This window comes from Lynx rufus, unplaced genomic scaffold (assembly GCF_022079265.1).
Source record: "Lynx rufus isolate CCGP_SWC_20201006 ecotype Redwood Valley unplaced genomic scaffold, mLynRuf1.p SCAF_10, whole genome shotgun sequence".
Taxonomy (NCBI): Eukaryota; Metazoa; Chordata; class Mammalia; order Carnivora; family Felidae; genus Lynx; species Lynx rufus.
This window is the reverse complement of record NW_025814824.1, coordinates 71,866,423-71,888,380: the sequence shown is the minus strand read 5'-3', so window position 1 is coordinate 71,888,380 and position 21,958 is coordinate 71,866,423. Positions and strand designations below refer to the sequence as shown.

Genomic DNA, 21,958 nt, shown 5'->3' with positions numbered 1-21,958 from the left:
TAGCCAAGAACGTATTTAGGACATTTTCTCAGAACCCCAGCTGTCAAATAAAATTGCTGTTCTTAATCATCAAACGATCATTTTGCCATTATTGAAATTAATTTTTTATTTTTATTTGTCTTTCTGAAAGACGAGAAGAAGTTCATGGAGAGGCACAGCGAGTATTAAGATGTCTTCCTGGTAGAAACAGAAAAGAAAATGCTTCTAAGCAGATGCCTTCTTTCCCAGAAATGGTGTATTATATTCAAGAAAAGGTATGGCATTTAACTTCAGAAAATTAGTGTGGGTCATATAATGAATGCTAAAAATAAACGCATTTTTAGGTGACATATTTGAAATGTCATTGCTAAATGTTGAATAGTAGTAAGGTTTTTAACAATGTTAATATTTACAGTAGAGGAAGAGAATACAAAATGAAGAAAATGTAATTCTCAAAATTGATTTGTTTTGCCCCATTCTGAATTACTTATAATTCCTTATATGCTCTTTAACATTCTGGCTAGGTTTAAAAATTTTCCCCTTGGTATGACATTCTTAAACATAGGTCTCCTTTTTTATTTTTTGAGAGAATTATTTAGGAACCATAAGTTTAAGAATACTTCAGGAAATAGGTCAGATTTTTTTCCACTCTGATCATAGGAGGGCATCACATCTGCTTTTGCAAACCTCCCACGTGTGCGCAGTTCTGTCTGCTGGTGGATCAGACAGAGTGTTGGCTATCATGACCCCCCAGTCCTGATCCTGGCCCTCTTTTTACATCAGTGTTTCTTTGAGTATGCTGGTAGTCCTAGCTTTCTGCTCAGACAGATATCTTAAGGGAGTTGGAGGTCAGGACTAGGTAGCCATAATTCTCTATAGCATAGTCACATTTGTGGTCAGAAGATGCTTTTTTGCACATATTTTCCTCGTGCTCCATTAGTAATGAAAATAACGGGCCTGCAGTGGCCCGAGGTGACTGTTAATAGATGCCTGGAGCAGTTTATTCTTTTTAAACAAGCAGTAAACATGCCAGGAGAAAAGGAGAGAAAAGCCAGGAAAAAAAGCACCACACCTGTCATTTAGGGTTTGAGGGACATGTGCAGTCAGCATGATTGATGGAAAAATGCTGTGACTAGAAAAAAACTGTAGCAAACAATAATGTAGTTAGAAATACAATTGTGTTTGAATTGAGGAGGGGCACATGTGCTCCATTTTTTAGTAATAGTGTTTGTTTTTGGTTTATTTTTATCAGGCTTCCCATCGAATGAAAACTCCAGCCAAGTACATGACTGGGACCACTGTCCTTCCGTTTAACCCAGCGGCCTTTGGAGAGGTGGGACTGGGATAGGTTTCCATTTCTCTCTCTCTACACATTCTGAAAGATCATGTCACACCCAAAGAGATGTCCGAACTTTTTTGTGTTCTACATAAACCTATATTGTGATGTCATTGTTTTTCACCAGGTTGTTTATTAGAAAAAAAGCATTTGGTAATTGGTATTATTTTATTATTTATTTATTTATTTAAGTTTTTAAAAAGTTTATTTATTTTGAGAGAGAGAGTGAGAACGGGGGAGGGGCAGAGAGAGGGGGAGAGAAAGAATCCCAGGCAGGCTCCGTGCTATCGGTACATAGAGCCCGATGTGGGGCTTGATCTCATAAACCGTGAGATCATGACCTGAACCAAAATCAAAAGAGTTATGATGCTTAACTGACTGAGCCACCCAGGTGCCCCTTGGTAATTGGTATTATTTTAATTCATGGTGGAGTCTTTAAGTATATTTAGCTCAGTGAGATTCTCTTTGTGGAGGAACTGGGTGCTCTGCATTGATTATTGTTGTTATTTTCAGCAAATTATTACAGCAAATTAGATTTGAATTTAAAGCCAACAATATGCCGAGGTTGTTTGGGTTATCTATTTAGGTCATTGACTTGCACTAATTAAACAACAGGAGGTAATCTTGTTCAGAGTGAGTAAGAATACCCACGGTGGAATTATCACCTGTCCTATTTTAGCTCTCAAGGGAAGAACTTCCAGAGGACTCCTTGTTAGCCAGTTTGTATCACAAGTTTTTATGGTGTTGTCTCTACTCTTTGGTAGATGGTACGAACCCATATTCTCAAATTCTTACGTTGGTAGAGGTTAAATATTACTGGAGTTCTACAGGAATAGATGATTTGCCCCAGGTTTCTGCTCACTCTCTCTCTCTCTCTCTCTCTCTCCCCCTTTCTCTCTCTCTCTCCCCCCCCACCTCTTTTAAAATATAATGATTTTGTTGTAATTGTTTAGACTTTAAAAAAGTTGAGTTTGCATTTTAACTCCATTAAACTCCACTAAAAACACTCTTTGGATTTATAAAAGCTTGTTATGTAAACTGTGCTGCATTACTGTAATTTCAGTTAACTTACTGAGTCATGTTTTCCAGCTTTTGTGAGGATTGTCGAATAGCTTTATGAGGGAGGGTGGGGAAATGAAGCTAGGAAAGTGTCCTTTTGCAGCACACCCTCCCACACTGACTTCTTGAGGAGCTTGACTGCTTTTCCTCCTTCTGCTTTCAGATCGTCCTGTACTTGCGCACGTGCCTAGCGCACAGTGCGGGAGTGGTGCCCACCTCCCAGAGTTTGGCCGATATGCAAGATCACGCCCCGGCCATTGGACGCTACATACGGACTCTGATGTCAGGTAGCCAGGCGACATCCTCATCATCTTCTTCCAAGAGTGGAGAGACCAACCCTGTTCAGATCTACATTGGCCTGCTTCAGCAGCTGCTGGCAGGTGTTGGAGGTAGGTGGTTGTGCGGCTGAGGACAGATGGTAAAGCACTTAGGCAAAAATCTAATCTTAACTCTCTTCACTCCTGTACCTGAACATTAGTCTTTGTTTCTTTTCTAAACTTACTTGATTCATCCTGGATGCACTGTTACTCCTTCAGAAAGAAATGCTAACAATAGATAATGTTTTTTACTTTGGAAGTGGGTATGAAGAATGGTATATCTTTTTATAGGTATTTAGTCTGTAAACTTGCTGTATTGAATCACATACTGGATTTAAGTTGATTTTTGTTTTGTAGAACTGGGAGATGCCTTCCAAAGGAGGGGCCTTATACGTAAAAGGAATTTAGTGAATCCATTGTGTTTACCACTTTTCTTGAAGCTAAAACGGAATTCTGTCTCATTTAGGTTTGCCAGTCATGTACTGTCTACTGGAAGCTGTCTCTGTGTATCCAGAAAAACTGGCTGCCAAATTTGTAGACAAAACAGAATGGATAAAGGTACATCCTATGCATGTACATTTCTCTTTGATTCTGTATATTTTTCACTATAGTCTTAGGATTTCATCTTCCTGCTAGTGTTGCTATGACCATTCCTACCTTTGGGCCATTTTGAAAACTCTCCTACCAAACACTTCCTGGGAAGCATGTTAGGTTAGTGTATCTCAATGATCCATCTAGATGAGAGTGAGAGATGAATTGAGAATCATATAGATAAAAAAAATTATGTTTTTCTGTTTTAAAAGTTAAAAAAAATAGATTTGTAGTTTAAATAAAAAATATGTGGGGCACCTGGGTGGGTCAGTCGATTAAGCATCTGACTCTTGATTTCAGCTTAGGTCATGATCTCAAGGTTCATGGGTTCAAGCCCTGTGTCAGGCTTCACGCTGACAGCACAGAGACTTCTTGGGATTCTCTCTGTTTTCACACTGTTTTATTGTTGTTGTTTCACGTTTTTTTTAAATTTCACACCATGTTGTATCTTACTTCTTTTGCTTAAAGTTAAAATGCGTAGGTACTCCTGTAGAACTACAGAGAGGATATTGTCTTTAATGGCTTCATTTTTTCCATTATATAAATGTGCCATAATTTATTCTAGAGCCCCACTGATGGTCAGTTAGGGTGCTTCCAGTTTGCTGCAGTGAACAGTCTATCATTTTGAATATAAGGCAGTATATTTTTTAGATGGATTCCCTAGAAGTGGAATTGAGGACATAGGCTTAGCATTTTTGAGGGATACAAGCATCCTGCATATGAGCAGTACCAGTTTACACTCCCACCAGCCATGTAGGAGAGTGTTCTTGTCCCATGCTCACACCAAAAGCGTTGCCAGGTTTAACAAAGAAAAATTCAAGATGCTCAGTTAAATTTGAATTGCACTGCAAAGTGAAACATTGTTTTTAGTACAGGTATGGCTCATACAGTTTCATATACCTCTTGTGCCACCTAATGCAGTTCTTTTTGGAAAATGGAACTTGAGTTATGGTAAAATGTACAGATTATCTCTTAGTGTGAAAGCATGAATGTAATATACCAAGAGGTGTGAGTTTTGCACTTTTCTGGAAAATCTGGTCTCATGAAATCGCTTCTGGCTTAAAAGGTTTTTTTTATTCCTTGTGAATATTTGCTGATTGTAAAATGATATCAGAGTTTCTGACTTTTGATCATGTAGATCAGGGGTCATTAAGCTGTGGTTCATGTACCAGATCTGGCCTGCCTCCTGTTCTTGTATGGCCTGCAAGCTTAGAATGGTTTTCATATGTCAGTTTAAAAAAAATTTTTTTTAAAAATTTTTAACGTTTATTTATCTTTGAGACAGCGAGAGACAGAGCATGAACAGGGGAGGGTCAGAGAGAGGAGGAGACACAGAATCTGAAACAGGCTCCAGGCTCTGAGCTGTCAGCACAGAGCCTGACGTGGGGCCCAAACTCATGGACCGTGAGATCATGACCTGAGTCGAAGTCGGACGCCCAACCAACTGAGCCACCCAGGCGTCCCTAAAAAAAAATTTTTTTTTTTTTAATTTTTTTTTTCAACGTTTATTTATTTTTGGGACAGAGAGAGACAGAGCATGAACGGGGGAGGGGCAGAGAGAGAGGGAGACACAGAATCGGAAACAGGCTCCAGGCTCTGAGCCATCAGCCCAGAGCCCGACGCGGGGCTCGAACTCACAGACTGCGAGATCGTGACCTGGCTGAAGTCGGACGCTTAACCGACTGCGCCACCCAGGCGCCCCCCTAAAAAAATTTTTTTATGTTTATTTATTTTTGAGAGAGAAAGTGCGAGTGGGGGAGGGGCAGAGAGAGAGGGAGATACAGAATCCGAAGCAGGTTCCAGGTTCTGAGCTGTCAGCACAGAGCCTGACGCGGGGCTCGAACCCATGAGTGTGAGATCATGACCTGAGTCGAAGTCGGACGCTCAACTGACTGAACCACCCAGGTGTCCCTTCGTATTTTAATTTTTTAAAAATTATTTTTTTAGAGAGAGAGAACGTGTATGAGCAAGCAGGGGAGGGGCAGAGAGAGATAATTTTAAGCAGGCTCTACACTCAGCATGGAGCCCAACACCGGGGCTCTATCTCATGACCCTGGGATCATGACCTGAGTCAAAATCAAGAGTGAGAGGCTCAACTGACTCAGCCACCCAGGCACCTCAATTTTTAATTTTTAAATAGTTGAAAAAAAAAAAAGATGAATAACATTTTCTGATACATGAGAATTATAGAGTCCGTAAAGTTTTACTGGAACACATATATACCCTTTCATTTATCTGTTGCCTGTGGCTGCTTTTGTGCTACAGTGGCAGAATGGAGTTGTTGCAACACAGATCATAGGTCCCACAAAGCCTAGTTGGCCCTTTACAGAAAACATTTGTTGATCTCTGCTTTAATTTTTTTTATTTAAGTAATCTCTACACTCATGATGTTCGAACTCATGACCTGGAGATCAAGAGTCGGATGCTCCTCTGGCTGAGCCAGCCAGGCACCCTGACCTCTGTTTTAGATCATCTGTGTATTAATTCTTTGTGTTTTATGTTTTATATTTTTGATGAAAAGGCATAGGACATTTTGATATATAATTCAGCTTTTACTTTTAAATAATAGCCTATTGTGTTATTTTCTTGCAGATACCAATAGATTGAATATATCGTATTATTAATTTTAAATGTCAGATGTTGTCAGTAGGAAGATGATTGCATATGATGTATATATTTGTTTCTTACACCACTCAGAGTCTGATGAATAGCAGTAAAGAAGAGATGCGTGAACTGGCAGCATTGTTTTATTCTGTGGTGGTGTCTACAGTGTCTGGAAATGAGTTGAAGTCAATGATAGAACAGCTTATAAAGACTACAAAAGACAATCATGTATGTTACCAGTTTTGTCTTTATTCTTTTTTGGGGGAGATGGCAGAGCTTTCCAAAAGCATCTGTTTTTAGGTTTTGTCTTCTCATTTCTAAAAGGAACTTTTATGACTGTGAAGAGTAAGTGAGATAGATGATAGATAATACATTGATTAATTCATTCTGTGCAACAACTTTGAGTGCCTTGTGTCTGATTTAGGTGCTGAATTTTAGGTGCTGGGAATTCAGTAAATACATGAGGATCCCTAGTACTACAGGTGCTCAGAAATGTTAGTTCCTTTTTCTTTCCCCATCTACTGGTGCCTCTCATTGTGCCTTTTCTATCAGAAAGCATGTGCTTGCAACCATTCAGACCTCAACTTTGTGTTTAGAGGTTTTAGCAGTTAGAAGTAGTATCTGCTCATTGTATTTTGTTGGCGGTAGGGAGAAGTTAGGCTTAAAGATTGTGGTAATGTAGTTACGTAAGTGCTCTAAGCTAGAAGAATGTATGGGTGCTACAGGGGGGCCTGCAGGAGAGCCCCTTCACACCGACATGGAGTGGGTGTAGGATTAGGGAATTACTTGAAGTGAGTCAAGACCCAGCTTGCCTTCTTAGAATTCTTGAGTGTTAGAAACCCCAGATTCATTAGTATTCGGTCGAATCTCAAATGATCACTTTGTTGTCTGGCCTTATGTTTTATTGGAGATGACTGTAAGAAACATAGTTATTTCGGTGCATTCTTGCATGTGTGAGAGAGTGACAGACACGTATGCTGTTGTGTGGTTAAATTCAGAGCCCAGAGATACAACACGGATCCTTGCTTGCATTGGGGTTCACAGTAGGAAGATATTTGGCTAAGAAGAAAATGAGAATGGCCGAACAACAAGACCTGGAGACAAATGCCGATTTCCTGCCTGACCAGGAGGAGCTCATTCAGAGCGCCACCGAAACGATAGGTAATGAATACGCTCATGCTGACTTGGATGTTGCAGTGTCTGAATTAGGTTAAAATTTAATACAGCATTTTAGTTTCTTTTTGCAGCATTGCACTTTAAAGGCACAAGCCTTTTCACAATATCTTACTTAGTGTTGGATAAATTCTGTGTTTTTAATAGCAATGAAAGTACTCTAGTTTTTCTGTATATTTTTTCCTATACATAGGTTTCAGTATGACGGAGGTGATATTTCCTCATGGGAAAAACCTTAAACATTTACCAGAGTACAGTGCTGTCTACCTAATTTCTATGTTGTTTTGTTACTGAGTAAATGCTAACAAATTATCAACTAGAGGGAAATGTAGACTTTGATTTGTTGTGCTCTCTTTAAAACAATCTCAGGTACCTTGCTGCTTGCCCTGGATCCCAAGAGCAAAAGTGTATTCTTCTCAGTTTTGTCTCAATGTGCTTTCAGGCTCGTTTTTGGACAGTACGTCGCCCCTCCTGGCAATTGCTGCCTGTACAGCTCTGGGTGAAATTGGCAGAAACGGTCCCCTCCCAATCCCCAGTGAGGGATCTGGCTTCACCAAATTGCATCTTGTAGAAAGCTTACTGAATAGAATACCCTCCAGTAAAGAAACAAATAAGGCAAGTTTCTTTTTTTTCCCTTCCTTTCTGAAATTCTTTCTATTTGTAGATACATAAATGAGCAAAAACACAGTTGTAATGAGGATAGAGGGCCATGCAGCTGGAGGAAGGATTTAATATAAAAGAGAATGATACAGGAAGTCTAGGTGACTGTTTAATTTTGAGTTAAGGGTGATTTTGTTCAGCCTTTCTGCATGCACCATTTGGCCAAGCTGCTCCAGTGTAGGCCCATACCTGTTAGGATTTGGGTAAAGAATTAAGTGCATCAGGTACTTCCTTTGTCCTGCAAACAATGGATAATAAAGTGTTAGTTTGTAAAGTGTTAAATAGTTTTATCACGTTTGTAATTTTAGAACAACTCTAAATCTTAATCTCTGACAGCCGATTTGGTTTTAAGAAATCTGGGCATTAGTAAGAGGGGTGAGTAATATCTGAGGAGAGGGACTTTTATCATTTTTAAGTTTCAGATAAACATTTTCATAAAGTTAAAAACATTATATTTGTGATCAGAGTACCTCAGTGTTGAAGTATAATATGATTTAATGAGCAGATAAATCAACTTGCTACAAATTTAATAGACACATAAGCTTATTCTTTTTAAGTTTATTTATTTTGAGAGAGAGAGAGAGAGAGAGAGAGAGAGAATGAGTGGGGGAGGGGCAGTGAGGGAAGGAGAGAGAGAATCCCAAGCAGGTTCTGCACTGTCAGCACAGAGCCTAATTCGGGGCTCGATCTCCCCAATTGTGAGATCAAGACCTGAGCTGAAATCAAGAGTCAGATGCTTAACTGACTGAGCCACCCAGGCACCCTTTTTATTCTTTTTTTTTAGAGAGAGAAAGCACAAACAGGAGAGAGAGAGAGAGAGAATGAATCTTAAGCAGGCGCCATGTTCAGCACAGAGCCTGATGCGGGGCTCAATCCTGTGGTCCTGGGATCATGACCTGAGCTGAAATCAAGAGTCAGATGCTCAACTGACTGAGCTACCCAGGCACTCCCATAATCTGATTCTTGATCTGGACACCGTTTAAAACTTCCTGAGAATGTCACAGTGTAGTTTTTGTTAGCTGTTATTAACTAATTAGTGATTATCAACCCTTGGTGAGCACTTATAATGTGCCAGGTGTGTGCTTGAGTGATTCGCATACATTAATTAATTGAATTCTCTGAAAGGTCTAGTGAAGTAGGTACAGTTGTCATCTCTGTTTTCCCAGATGAGGAAATAGAATCACAGAGAGATGGAGTATCTTGCCTAAGGTTACATACCTGTAAAGGCTGCTAAAATGGTCAAGCTGTGAGTTGATCTTAGGTCACCCAGGCCCAGAAACCTATATTTATAGACAGTTTGAAGGATAATAAACCTACTTAGAGGCTTTCTTCTTTCTTCTTTTGCAGCCACGGACCCTTAATGAACTCAGTTTTATGTCTTTCTACCTCCAGTGTCTTATAAACATAATTATGTAAAATTGGATACTTTTAAGAAGAAACTTGGTGTATAAGTGCTTTAGCCAGCCTACTCCTCCCTGTCCTCTCATTTTGGAAACACTGTTCTCTGATAAAGCTGTTATGTACTTTGTTTAAAAAAATTTTTCTGTTCTTTTAGATGAAAGAACGAGCAATCCAAACACTGGGATATTTTCCAGTTGGGGATGGAGATTTTCCTCACCAGAAGCTCCTCTTGCAAGGTCTGATGGACTCTGTGGAGGTATTTATATTGCTATCTGATTGTTATTCAGAAAAAGGCATTTTTTTTTTTTTTTTTTAGCTGGAGTTTTGTATGCTATGCGATTTTATTTATTTATTTATTTATTTATTTATTTTATTTTTTTATTTTTTTATTTTTTAATTTTTTTTTTTTTTCAACATTTATTTTATTTTTGGGACAGAGAGAGACAGAGCATGAACGGGGGAGGGGCAGAGAGAGAGGGAGACACAGAATCGGAAACAGGCTCCAGGCTCTGAGCCATCTGCCCAGAGCCCGACGCGGGGCTCGAACTCACGGACCGCGAGATCGTGACCTGGCTGAAGTCGGACGCTTAACCGACTGCGCCACCCAGGCGCCCCTGCTATGAGATTTTAAATTAAACTTTTATTCATTTATTCACCAAGTACTTATTGAGTACAAACCAGCCTTGGGCTAACCACTTCGGTAGGCATAGCATTGACTAAATCACCTATGTGGGAAAATCCTCTCCTCATAATTATTGAGTAAAGCCCAGTGCATTGTGGGTAGAAGAGGACACTTAACCCAGTGAACTAGATGTGGGAATTGGATGCTGGTATTCCAGTTGCTCTTGAGTTGGATGGCCTAGCTTCTGTCTTCTGGATAAATTTCTAGGATAGTTGGGAAGACCAACAAATGGGCAGCTGCTAGGCCTGTGTCATGAATCTTAACAAGACCTGATATGGACCCTCATCTAGGCTTGATTCTCGTCACGTACTCATATTTTTGTACACCAGACTCTTTGTCCTTCTTTGCGCTGAGCTTTTGAAAGACTAATACTTCCTTTCTTGGGTTGCGCTTGAGCCCCTTGAAAGCCATCAAACCTAGAGTAGATTCTTCATTTATTGGGCTCTCATGATTCTCCAGACTTTGTCTTCACAGCATTTATCACAGTTTCTAATTGCCCACTAGACTGAGGCAAAGTCTATTTTGATCCCCATTATGAAACAAGTGCCTGGCAGTGTGATTGGTAGTAGTAGGACCTCAATAAATGAACGAAGAGACATTTGCATAGAAGCCAGTAGACTCACAAAGGAGGGTGTGAGTACTTCTGTTTGGGAGACTTATGTTAGGGTTTTGGAGGTGAGGTTCCTTTTGGGCCTGGAAGGATGGCAGGTAGACAGGAAGCTGATTGGGGTGAGGACTAAGGCCACTGAGTGACAGAGCCAGTGTTAGGATCCAGGTCTCTGGAATCATAATCCGGTATTTTTTTTGAATTTTTTTAACGTTTATTTATTTTTGAGAGAGACAGAGCATGAGCGGGAATGGGGCTGAGAGAGAGGGAGACACAGAATCTGAAGTAGGCTCCAGGCTCTGAGCTATCAGCACAGAGCCCACTGCAGGGCTCAAACTCTGGAATGGTGAGATCATGACCTGAGCTGAATTCGGAGGCTTAGCTGCCTGAGCTACCCGGGTGCCCCAATAATCCAGTATTTTTAATGTGAATTTTTTTGAGTGAATTATACCCACATTAGGTTCTCCTTGGTGTCATTGACATTGTAACCTCTTGGGGAAAAGCTTACAGTGTCTGCTTTCTTACCTTTTTTTCTTTTTAAAAAATTCATGGGAGAGATGGATTTCCTCTAGTTTGATTGATTTTTGAGAGAAAGGGAGCATAAGTGTGGGAGAGGAGCAGAGAGAGAGGGAGAGAGAATCTTAAGCAGACTCCACGCTGTCATGGAGCCTGATGCAGGGTTTGATCTCATGATAGTGAGATCATGCATGACCTAAGCCGAAATCAAGAGTCGGACACTCAACTGACTGAGCCACCCAGGCGCCTCTCTTCTAGTTTTATTTAGATAAATGAAGGTTTGTTTGGATTATTAACTTGTTACTGAAGTTATTTTTTAAGAGTGTAGAAGGACAGAGATAATACGAAACGCTAGAAACATGATGGAGAGATTAAAGTTTAAGAATAGTGAGAAAGGGGTCGCTGTATGGCTCAGTGGGTTAAGCGTCCAACTCTTAATTTTGGCTCAGATAGTGATCTCATGGGTTGTGAAACTGAGCCCTGCATCAGGCTCTGCACTGACGATGCAAAGCCTGCTTGGGATTCTCTCTCCCTCTTTCTGCCTCTCCCCAACTCACGCTCTGTCTCTCTCAAATATAAATAAACATTAAAAAATACATTTAAATATCCCAGAAATAAAGGATCATGAGATGAGATAAAAACAGGTACATGGGGATTCATTATATTAGTATTATCTTTACTTCTGTGAGAGACAGAGACAGAATCTGAAGCAGGCTCCAGGCTCTGTGCTGTCACCACAGAGTCCATAGTGGGGCTCAAACTCATAAACTGTGAGATCATGACCTGAGCCGAAGTCGGACACTTAACTGACTGAGCCAGCCAGGCACCCCTATTTCTGGAATATTTAAAGTAAAGTCTGGGTATCCTATCATTCATAAATGGAGTTAAGGAATTTTGTTTTTGTTTGTAATGCCAGTTATGTTGTTAGTAACAATGGGAAAAACATGTGATAAAGGGTACATAAAATGAATCCTTACTATGGGATCCTCTGTGTTGAGATACCTTTTCTCTGCTTAGAATTGCCAAAGCAGCTTTTGACCAGGAAAGCTGTAGAACTGAAGTCCTGAAATTCTTTTTCCTCAGAGCTCTCAGCACTTGACACCCCACCGAGACCAGAGCATTTAGTTGATTGAGCTTAGGAATGGCTACACTGGTCTGTGTGCCGAGTTCTCCCAAAGGTCGCTATTTCCATGCTCCTCACGGGGACCCTCTGTTCTTCATTGTCTTCTTAGTCCCCACATTCTTAGCTCTTTTCCAGTTTACAGTAAGCAGAAAAATGCTGAAGGGAGCTAAGACAGGCCCAATTCCATGTTGTCAGTGCAGTGATTCATGCTTGTGAAATGTGTCAAAATTTCTAAACCAAATTAAAAAAATTTGAGTATGTACTGTATAGAATTTTTTAATGTTTGATTTTTGAAACAATTTCAAACTTACAGTGCAGTGTAAGAATGATATAAAGAACTCTCATATACCCTTCATCTAGATACACCAAAATTTCACATTTTATCGCATTTGCTTTATCATTCTTTTTTTTTTCTGAACCACTGGAGAGTAACTTGCAGACACCATGTAATTCAGGAGTGCAAAGAGGGAGGTGCTAATGAATTAATACATTGTAATGGCTGCTGTTTGTAGTGCAGTTACCGCACATGAGGATCCTCTGGAAACCTTAAACATATTACCGTCATTCCCTCCTCGCAGCCTGATGAGGCAGGTGATGGTCTTATGCCCGCATTACACACAAAGTTGAGACTCAGAGTTTAAATATGCCTGTGTGGCTAGTGAGAGACAGATTAGAATTTGCCCCGAGATCTGTGTGGCTTCACAGTCTGTGCCCTTTTCCCCAAAGTTACTGGTATCACTCTTCCAGCAGTTAAAAATCCCTGCTTAGTGGTTCTCTGCTGAGGGTGAAGAGTGCAGTGTGGTGTTGAGGTCATTTTCTACATTCTCCGTTCCCTCCCCTCCCCACCCCTCCCCTGTGAGCCACCAGGTTAGGTGAGAGCAATCCAGTAAAAAGCGTAAAAACAAAGCACGTTGACAGGGTTGATACCAAACAGCCTTTGTGTGGAGATAGACGTCTTTGGGAAATGTTCTCGCCGATTTGCGGCTTTTGTTTCCTTCCATGCAGGCCAAGCAGATAGAGCTGCAGTTCACGATCGGGGAGGCCATCACCAGTGCTGCCGTAGGAACGAGCTCTGTGGCTGCCCGCGATGCCTGGCTGGTGACTGAAGAGGAGTATACTCCCCCTGCTGGTACGGTACCTGCAGCTCATCCCTTCAGAATCCAGGAACCCTTTCTGTTCTTGTTTGCACATTTGAAGCAAAAGAAAAAATGTATGCTTTCCATTTTAACTTTTTATAAAAATATTTATATCATTTTGGTTCAGTCAAGAAAAATAGTTGGTTAAAGGAGAGTGAACACAAAATGAACAAGAACTTCTTTGTTTAGTCCTTTGGCAAGCAAAGGAATTCGCTATGTTGTACCTTCAAGCTTAGGCTCCTTTCTGGAGGGTTGGGGTATTTAGCCAGTTTCAGAAGTCGCAACACAGTTACATTGCCAAGCTGTGTGTCCCTTAATCCTGTATCACATAATGAAACCTCAGGGTCTTTTGTTGGTGTTCCATGTACCTCTGCCCGGAGGGTCACTGGCTTTCAGTGACTATGCAGGAGAGGGAGGGTGTGGTTTCCGACTACGTGTCATAGATACTATGGTTTCATACGTCTTGTGGTTCGATTTTAGTTTGGAATTGAAAATGAATTCTGTTTCAGATACTGAAATATATTTTTAGTCATAAAAACAAAAGAAAAGTCACCTGATGTTTTATATGTTATCTTCTCAGTTAAGGAAATGGTAGTGTTTTCATGGTAATTGTTGCATTACGAATTGTATTTTATCATGAATACACTAGTTTTGCATTTTGCATTTTTGCATACTTCCGTGTTCACCTGTTTGTTAACCACCATAAAGAAATGTAAAGGGAATGGAAAGATATACTTTCACTTGCTATCTAATTAGGAGAGCTATAACTTGACAGAAGCTGATAGGGCTAATTCTCTGAGGCTTCTCTCAGTGGGTATGAGGCCAGGTAAGGAGGATTGTCTATAAAGGGGAGAAGATACTAAAGGAAGGGAAGTGACCATTGTTAACAGGCAACCAGACTGGAAGTAGAAACTCGGAGTTTGCACATGAGGGGTGATGTTGGAGGCTTGATAGTAGTGAGGGCTCATGACGCGGAAGAGCAGATCTGCTGTAAAAGCCATGTTTCTGAGTCCATGGATTTCTCTGTAGTGACTTAAGCAAATGAAGATTAATAGAGAGGTACCTATGCCCGTCTTCAGACTTACAAACTTCCTATGTCTCATGCTCTTCTTGGAAGAATTTGTTCTTTGGTTGGCTTGGCTCTTTGCTCATCCAAAAGAGTCTCAGTTAAATTGTCCATCAAGTGTTAAGGTTTGCTCCATCTTTGTGTGTTTAGGGAAAGGAGAGCATAAAATCCTGTGAAGTGGGTAATGATGACTTTTCGACCTGAATTTTGATCATGCATGTTTGTCATTCTCCTCTGAGTGCTACTCAGCTTTTTTGATGTACTTTGTTGTAGTGTACTGATCTTGCTTTGAATAGAAGATGCAGTACTGGAGAAGCCACTTAGGGCCTAGGTCTTAGCCATCTTAGCATCTCAAGCATGTAACACAGTACCTGGCGCAGTGTGGGAATCTAATCAGAGCTTGTTTACTTGGTGATTGCAGCTGCTTAGGTGGCAGACCTACAGATAGCTGGAATTGTGGTTTTGGGAAGGTAAAGGAGAGATTGTATTTGCCTCTGAGACCTAGATTTATTTATTGAATGAGAGAATGCATGGGGGAGGGGCAGAAGGAAGGGGAGAGAGTGGATTTCAAGCAGGCTCGACGTGCAGCACAGATCCCAATGCACAGTGCAGAGCCCGATGCAGGGCTCGATCTCATGACTGTGAGGTCATGGATGAGCTGAGCTGAAATTGCGAGTCAGACACTTAACCAACTGAGCCGCCATGCAGGCATCCCTGAGAACTAGATTTATGTGACCAGTGAGGAATTAATAGCACCTGCCTCTGTCTTTTTTTTTTTTTAATGTTTATTTATTTTTGAGAGAGAGAGAGACAGAGTGCAAGGAGGGGAGGAGCAGAGAGTGGGGGAAACGCAGAATCGGAAGCAGGCTCCAAGCTCTGAGCTGTCAGCACGGAGCCCAATGCAGGGCTCGAGCCCATGAACCATGAGATCATGACCTAAACCGAAGTCGGACGCTCAACCGCCCGAGCCACTCAGGCGCCCCTGCACCTGCTTCTTTCTGTATCCGAATTCCTATGAAGAGGGGGATGTCCCCTAATAGAGCTCTACCTTTTTCAGGCCTTTTGTTGGCTTTGTGGGAGTCCTATTCTGGCTTTTTTTTTTTCCCCCTTAGGAATGTTATCATTCTAGGGTCTTCTTCTAACCATTTCCTTCTTTCTGAAATCTTGTCTTACCTGTATTCTCCTTTCTTTTTGGTCCGGTTGGGTTGCATTTTCACCCAGGCCTTTACCATATCCCCAGCACTTTCTTGGAACATTTTTCACCTAGGTTTTACAAGACTGTGTTTGCCTGTGTTTCTTCCTTACCTCTGACCTCTTCTCGTTGTCCTTCACTGGTCTTGTTCCTGCATACTCCTCACTGTGCTGGGATGTCCCAGTTCACTCACTCCAGTATATGTTGATGGCCCCCAAATGGATATCTCATCCTAGAACCATTGTGTTGTACTCCAGAACTATATTTCCATTAGGTGTGTCCATACACAGGTCCCCTAGGCTCCACTGTAGCTAGATGCCTGACTGTGAAATCACCTCTTCCTCCTGTTGGCTTCCCAAACCGTTTGCCCTCTTTATTTCCCAAAACTATTCTCTCTTTAGTCCCTGTCTCAATTAAAAGTAACACTGTTTCTATCCAGTTTCCTGGGTAGCTGAAAATCCTGCTCTTACAGAGCTTTATATCAAGTGGGGAGTTGGCAAAAAGCAAATAAGAGAAACACACAACATGCTAAATGGTGACAAGTGCTATGGAGGGAAGTATAGCAGAGAAAGTGATAGATAAAATTTGGGTAGGAATTGAGAGTGCACGGGGTACCTGCTCTCAGGGAGGTGTCATTAAAGTGAAGACCTGAAACAGAAGAGTATTGGAGGCAGAAGGAGTAGCAATTGCAAGCAAGGCCCTGAAGCATGAGTATGTTTGAGGTCAGTGGGACTGGAGTAGAGTGTGTGAGGGAAAGGGGAGTAAGAGATAACATAGAGGGGCTTTGTAGGCTACCGTGGGGGTCTTAATAGGAAGCGGTTATAGGAGGGCCATGGTCTGACTACATTTTAAAAGGGTCATTTTGGGGCACCTGGGTGGCTCAAGTCGGTTAAGCATCCAAGTTCAGCTCAGGTCATAAAACTGCGGTTTGTGAGTTCAAGCCCCACGTCAGGCTCTGTGCTGGCAGCGCAGAGCCTGGATTCTGCTTTGGATTCTGTCTCCCGTCTCTCTCTCTCTCTCACTTTCTCCTCCCCTCCTCACACTCAGGCTCTCTCTCTCAAAAATAAACAAACATTAAAAGTAAATAAATAAGTCAGTCACTCACGCACTCACGCACTCACTCAGTCATTTGTATTTTGTTGAAAGTAGTCTGGAGCAGGGCCAGGGCAGAGCAAGGAGAATAGTTAGGAGGCTCTGGCAGTATTCCAGGTGAGAGAGGATGGGGACTTTACTGGGATGGATGTGAAGAGTGAGAGGAGTCAGAGATGACCTCGGAGGTTTTGATGTGAATAGCTGAAAGAATGGAATTGCCATTTAACTAAGATGGGGGGCTGTGCGAGATACAGACGTGGTGGGTGCAGGGAGAAATCTGCTTTTCTGACTCTTCTTCTCACTCCTCCCTCTCAGTGTTGGAATGCCCCAACGCCCCCATAGGTGAGTTGTAACCAGTATCTTCATGGACGTATCTGGAAGTCAGTTGGATATATGAGTATGGTATTTTGAGGAGTCACAGTTTGGAAAATATTTGGGAGTATCATGTAAAGATAGTTTTTAAAGCCATGTGTTATGTGTAATCGCTGAGGGGTAAGTAGAAAGGAGAAGAGATCCAACAGCCAAGCCCTGGGGTCCCCAGAGTTCCGAGTTTCAGTAGATGAGGAGAATTCAGGGAAGGACACTGAGAAGAAGTGGCCTGAAGTAGGGGGCCCTGGAAGGGAAGTGAAGAAAATCTATGTAGAGGGGAGGGAAAGGACTGGGATGGGGATCAGCCAGGTCTCACACTGCTGAGAGATCAATTAAGATGAACACTGACAAGTGATCATTGAACTTAGCAACAGGATGGTAATTGGTGACTTTTATAAGTAATTTCTGTGGAGTGGAGAAGGTAAAAGCCTGATTTGGAGTGGGTTCAAAAAAAGAGGAGAGAAAAACTCAGACTATTGAGTATAGACAACTACTTGAAAGGTTTTAATGAAAAGCAGTGATTCTTGACTGTAAGAGGGAGATTTTACCCCGTGGGGGACATTTGGTAATGTCTGGACACTGGACAGGGCGGGTGCGGCTGGTCTCTAGAGGGGGGAGGCCAGCAAGCTGCTGAACATGCTGCAGTGCACAGAATGGGCCTGCAACACACTTGCTGGCCAGAAATGTGCAAGGACTCTGAAGTAATAAAGGAGAAGAAAAAAAGGCACGAGTAGCTAGAGGAGGAAAGTCAAGTCTGAAGAGTTTTGTTTGTGTGTCAGTTTTTAGATGGGAGATGGAAAAGATGCGGTAGAGAAGGAAAAATTGCTAAGACCAGAGAGAGTAGGGATAATTTTTGTTTAAATTGGCTTAATTTTTTAAGAGAAGGTTTAGGTTCACAGCAAAATTAAGAGGAAGATACAGAAATTTTCCATATGCCCCCTGCCCCCTACACCTACATAGCCTCCCCCGTAGTAGGAATAAGTTTTCGTTCTAGGGAGCTAAAGTTACGAGAGTACCTTTGAAGGTTTATTTAGCTTATGTTGGGTTCTGAAGTAGATGATTACCAAAATTCTTTCAACAACTTAAACACCTTAGTCATTCAGATATTTATATGTTATAAGCTTCTTGTGTTGAATAAATATTAAAATTTAATTTTTCAGGAAACTCTATTTAATTATTTTAATTACTTCTATCATTCCTTTTTTTCCCCTCAGGAGCCAAAGTGAATGATGTGGTCCCCTGGGTGTTGGATGTGATTTTAAATAAACATATTGTCAGCCCCAACCCACACGTGAGGCAAGCAGCCTGCATCTGGCTCCTTTCCCTTGTGAGGAAGCTAAGTACCCATAAAGAAGTGAAGGTAAGCCATGCTATACATGTGCTCAGCACCTTTGGAAATTGTTTATGAAATATTTATAATTGAAAGGTGGTAGGAAGAAAAGTGTATGAAGGGGAGGGCCACAAACTGATAACAGATATTTTGAAATAAGCTGTACATGAAAGATGACAGCCTGATCTATATCAGCTAGAAGATGATTCTAAACTTGAAGGTATAAAGTCAAATGGTAAGGATAGGGAGGCTGAGAAGTGGTCCAGCCTTCAGGTAATTTGGCTGCCTTCAGAGACCAGAGCATAACATAATAGGTAATGTGGCTGCCTGGTGTTGGAAGACTCTAACAAGGTGTTGTGTACGCTGAGAAAAGATTCTTACCCTCCCTTATCTACCAAGAGGTAGAGTTTGTGTTCTAAACTCCTTTTTTCTTCTTTCAGTCTCACCTGAAGGAAATTCAGAGTGCATTTGTTTCCGTTTTGTCAGAAAATGATGGTAGGTTATTGGTAAATATTTGATTGCCAAACTTCAGTAAACTTGTATTTTAAATTTTGAAAAAATCTAGATTAACGAGCATAAAAGAGGGACAAAGGAAAGTCGATTCTTATTGACTGATTTGATTAATTAGATCATGTTCTTCAGTTTTGCATTTAAAAATGGAGCTGAGGCCTTGGGGCACCTGGCAGGCTCAGTCAGTAGAGCATGCAACTCTGGGTCTTGGGGTTGTTAGTTGATACCCTATGTGTGGCGTAGAGTTTATTTAAAATAAAAAAAAATTAAAATAAAAATGGAGCTGAGGCCTCAATGATAGTACTTATAAACAATCGCTTTCTTTTACTTCTGATTCCTTTCCACTTTGTGATGTAAGCCAGGGGAGGGTGAACGTGTTAGACATTGAAATAAGTAGCTCTGTTTTAGAAATTGTTTCAATATAATAGGGTCTCGTATTGACTTTTCATTTAAAAAACATTGGACGTGGATGTGTTGAAATCCCATGAGGCTGTTGTACTTCGCATGAGTATGCCTTGTAGCGCCCTGATCCTCTCTCACGGTGCCTGCATGCCCAGGCCCAGCAGTGTGGACTTGGCTTGTGAATTGACTCTTGTGAATGTAGTTCTCCTTTACAGGGACTTTTGTGGTGCCATGTCCCCTGAGATGATTTAGTATGTTTTAACAAAATAAGCAGATTGATGATGTTTTCATATCTTTACTTTGATATTATTTTGGATTTCTGTTACAGCTTTTTAAAAAATCTAGTGATGGCCAGAAGACAAATTTCTCTTAAAGTAATACTATTCTGTCTGACTTGTGTGCAGAACTTAGCCAGGATGTTGCCTCAAAAGGTCTTGGGTTGGTGTATGAACTGGGCAATGAACAAGATCAACAGGAATTGGTTTCAACACTTGTAGAGACACTCATGACTGGCAAAAGGTACAGTGAACTTGAACATTTCACATTTAAACATGTACAGCAAATTTTGCACATACTGAGAATATGCAGTGGAAGAAGGAAACGTCAGCTTTTGGTGTTCCTGTTTATTAAGCTCTTGTAGATTGCACGTCAGCGATTGTTCTGCAGTGGAGAGTGGCTTAATTACTCAGTGTATCCTGTTTAGACAGTAAAGTGAAAGAAACCAAACTACTGTTCAGAAACATGCCAGTAGGTTGGGCTTTGAAAGTTGAATGCTCTCGGACAATCAAAGCATCGGATTACAAAAATACCATAATTGCTGTTGACTAAATGAACATGAAGATGTGGAGAGGAAGCTTGCATGTCTTTCGTAGCTTGATCTGTGAAGAGGATGAGAGGGGCGATCATTCTTGTAATTGGTCACTGCTTTATGTCGCCTTCCTTACAGGGAGGATAGTTTTTAATGGGTGACCACATTTAATGCAGTTTAACTTGACGTGGGATGTCTTTTATGTCTCTTTGTTCATCCTAGAGTTCATTTTACAAAATTCTTAGGCTTACTGGAAAGGATTTAGGTGACTTTTACATCTTGCACATGGTAGATTCATGCTGTGGAATTTGATGTTATCAGTTTATAAAGGAAATGAATCAGTTAGTTGAATGAAAAAATTTCATTGGTATGAAAAAATTGAGGCTTGGGGCGCCTGGGTGGCGCAGTCGGTTAAGCGTCCGACTTCAGCCAGGTCACGATCTCGCGGTCCGTGAGTTCGAGCCCTGCGTCAGGCTCTGGGCTGATGGCTCGGAGCCTGGAGCCTGCTTCCGATTCTGTGTCTCCCTCTCTCTCTGCCCCTCCCCCGTTCATGCTCTGTCTCTCTCTGTCCCAAAAATAAATAAAAAACGTTGAAAAAAAAAAAATTTTTAAGAAAAAATTGAGGCTAATTTCAAGTCTTATTGTTCTGCTTTAGAGCGAAACATGAAGTTTCTGGAGAGACAGTGGTATTTCAAGGGGGAAGCCTTGGCAAAACACCCGATGGGTAAGTGTGCCAAATGCATTGATTGTTCATCATAAACACCTTTAGTCTTGTCAATAGAGCGCTCACAACGCTGATTCCCATCTTCCTAGGAAATGTTGTATGTTAATGGAAGAAGAAAACATCTGTGGAGAAAGTGTAGTGTCTCAGCTTGAGGTTCTTGGGAAACAGACTGTGAGGTGGAGGTTTGTCTGCTGGAACCTGAAATGAAGAGTGCCCCAGCCTTATCACCTGGGGGAGCAACGAGGCAGGAGAGAGGGTTGGTGGCCCAAGGAGGAGCTGACCTGCTGCTAATACTTAAGCAGATCCTGAGCTCTGGAGATGGGCTGGGCTGGCCCTTCAGAGCTGTCCTGCTTTGAGGGGCCAGGCCTTTACATCCTCTCATTAGACTTTAAATCCCCTCGGTGACTAGGCATCAGTGGTGGGCCTCTCTGGAGAAGGACCTGACCTTGTGCTGAGGGCAGTTCTGTTAGCTCCCGGGCGGCTGAGTTCTGAGGAGGGGTCTGGCAGCACAGCTTGGCATCCACTGCATTTCGTTTTTTGGGGGGAGCAACTCTACTTGGTATTGTGGGGTCTACCAAGTTAGCATTTCAGATTAGTTCCTAGAGCTTTACCCTCTTTTTGTCTTATCATTATTTCATTGTGGTTACCCTGCTGCTTTTCCTCAGAAAACCCTCAGGTCAGACTGCTCAGCTGGCTGGGCCTTGCTGTGACATCACACAGAGCCCTGTTTTAGTGTTGTCTACAACACCAGAAACCAGTTGTTTGTTCTGTCCTTGACTTTCTCCCATAGCTCACTGTTTCCACATTGAAAGTAATTTGTTTTTTTTTAAGTTTACTTATCTTGAGAGAGTGAGTGAGCATTATCAGGGGAGGGGCAGAGAGGGAGAGAGAGAATCCCAAGCAGGCTCTGCACTGTCAGCACAGAGCCTGACTTGGGACTCAGTCTCACAACCAGTGAGATCATGACCTGAGCCGAGATCAAGAGTCGGAAGCTAACCAAGGCACCCAGACACCCCTTGAAAGTTATTTTTGTTCCACTTACCCTCCCTGTAGACTTTTTTCTGAAAAAGTGCTCTTTTCACAGAGTAACACAAATAATCGGGTCTTTGAGTAAATATTACTTGTTCAGAGGAAAGTTAACAAGACTCAAAAGAAGTTATCAAGATTGGGGTGCTGCAGTACTACAATTTGTATGGAATCTCAGAAGACCCTGCATAGCCAAAGCAGTCTTGAAAAAGAAAAGCAAAGCTGGAGGCATCACAATTCTAGACTTCAAGTTAT

The 21,958-nt window shown here is 41.6% G+C and overlaps 1 protein-coding gene across 2 annotated transcripts in view; it reads left to right on the top strand.

The window, feature by feature from the left end:
- ECPAS (Ecm29 proteasome adaptor and scaffold) overlaps positions 1-21,958 on the top strand; it is a 104,368-nt gene that overhangs the window by 55,232 nt on the left and 27,178 nt on the right. For both annotated transcript variants that reach the window (XM_047067675.1, XM_047067683.1), the window contains exons 16-28: positions 131-254; positions 1,232-1,312; positions 2,538-2,763; positions 3,158-3,249; positions 5,980-6,114; positions 6,885-7,047; positions 7,502-7,674; positions 9,275-9,376; positions 13,054-13,177; positions 18,118-18,263; positions 18,674-18,728; positions 19,550-19,664; positions 20,609-20,677. In XM_047067675.1, coding sequence (XP_046923631.1) covers positions 131-254; positions 1,232-1,312; positions 2,538-2,763; positions 3,158-3,249; positions 5,980-6,114; positions 6,885-7,047; positions 7,502-7,674; positions 9,275-9,376; positions 13,054-13,177; positions 18,118-18,263; positions 18,674-18,728; positions 19,550-19,664; positions 20,609-20,677 — 1,605 coding nt within the window. The remainder of the gene's footprint in view (positions 1-130; positions 255-1,231; positions 1,313-2,537; positions 2,764-3,157; positions 3,250-5,979; positions 6,115-6,884; positions 7,048-7,501; positions 7,675-9,274; positions 9,377-13,053; positions 13,178-18,117; positions 18,264-18,673; positions 18,729-19,549; positions 19,665-20,608; positions 20,678-21,958) is intronic.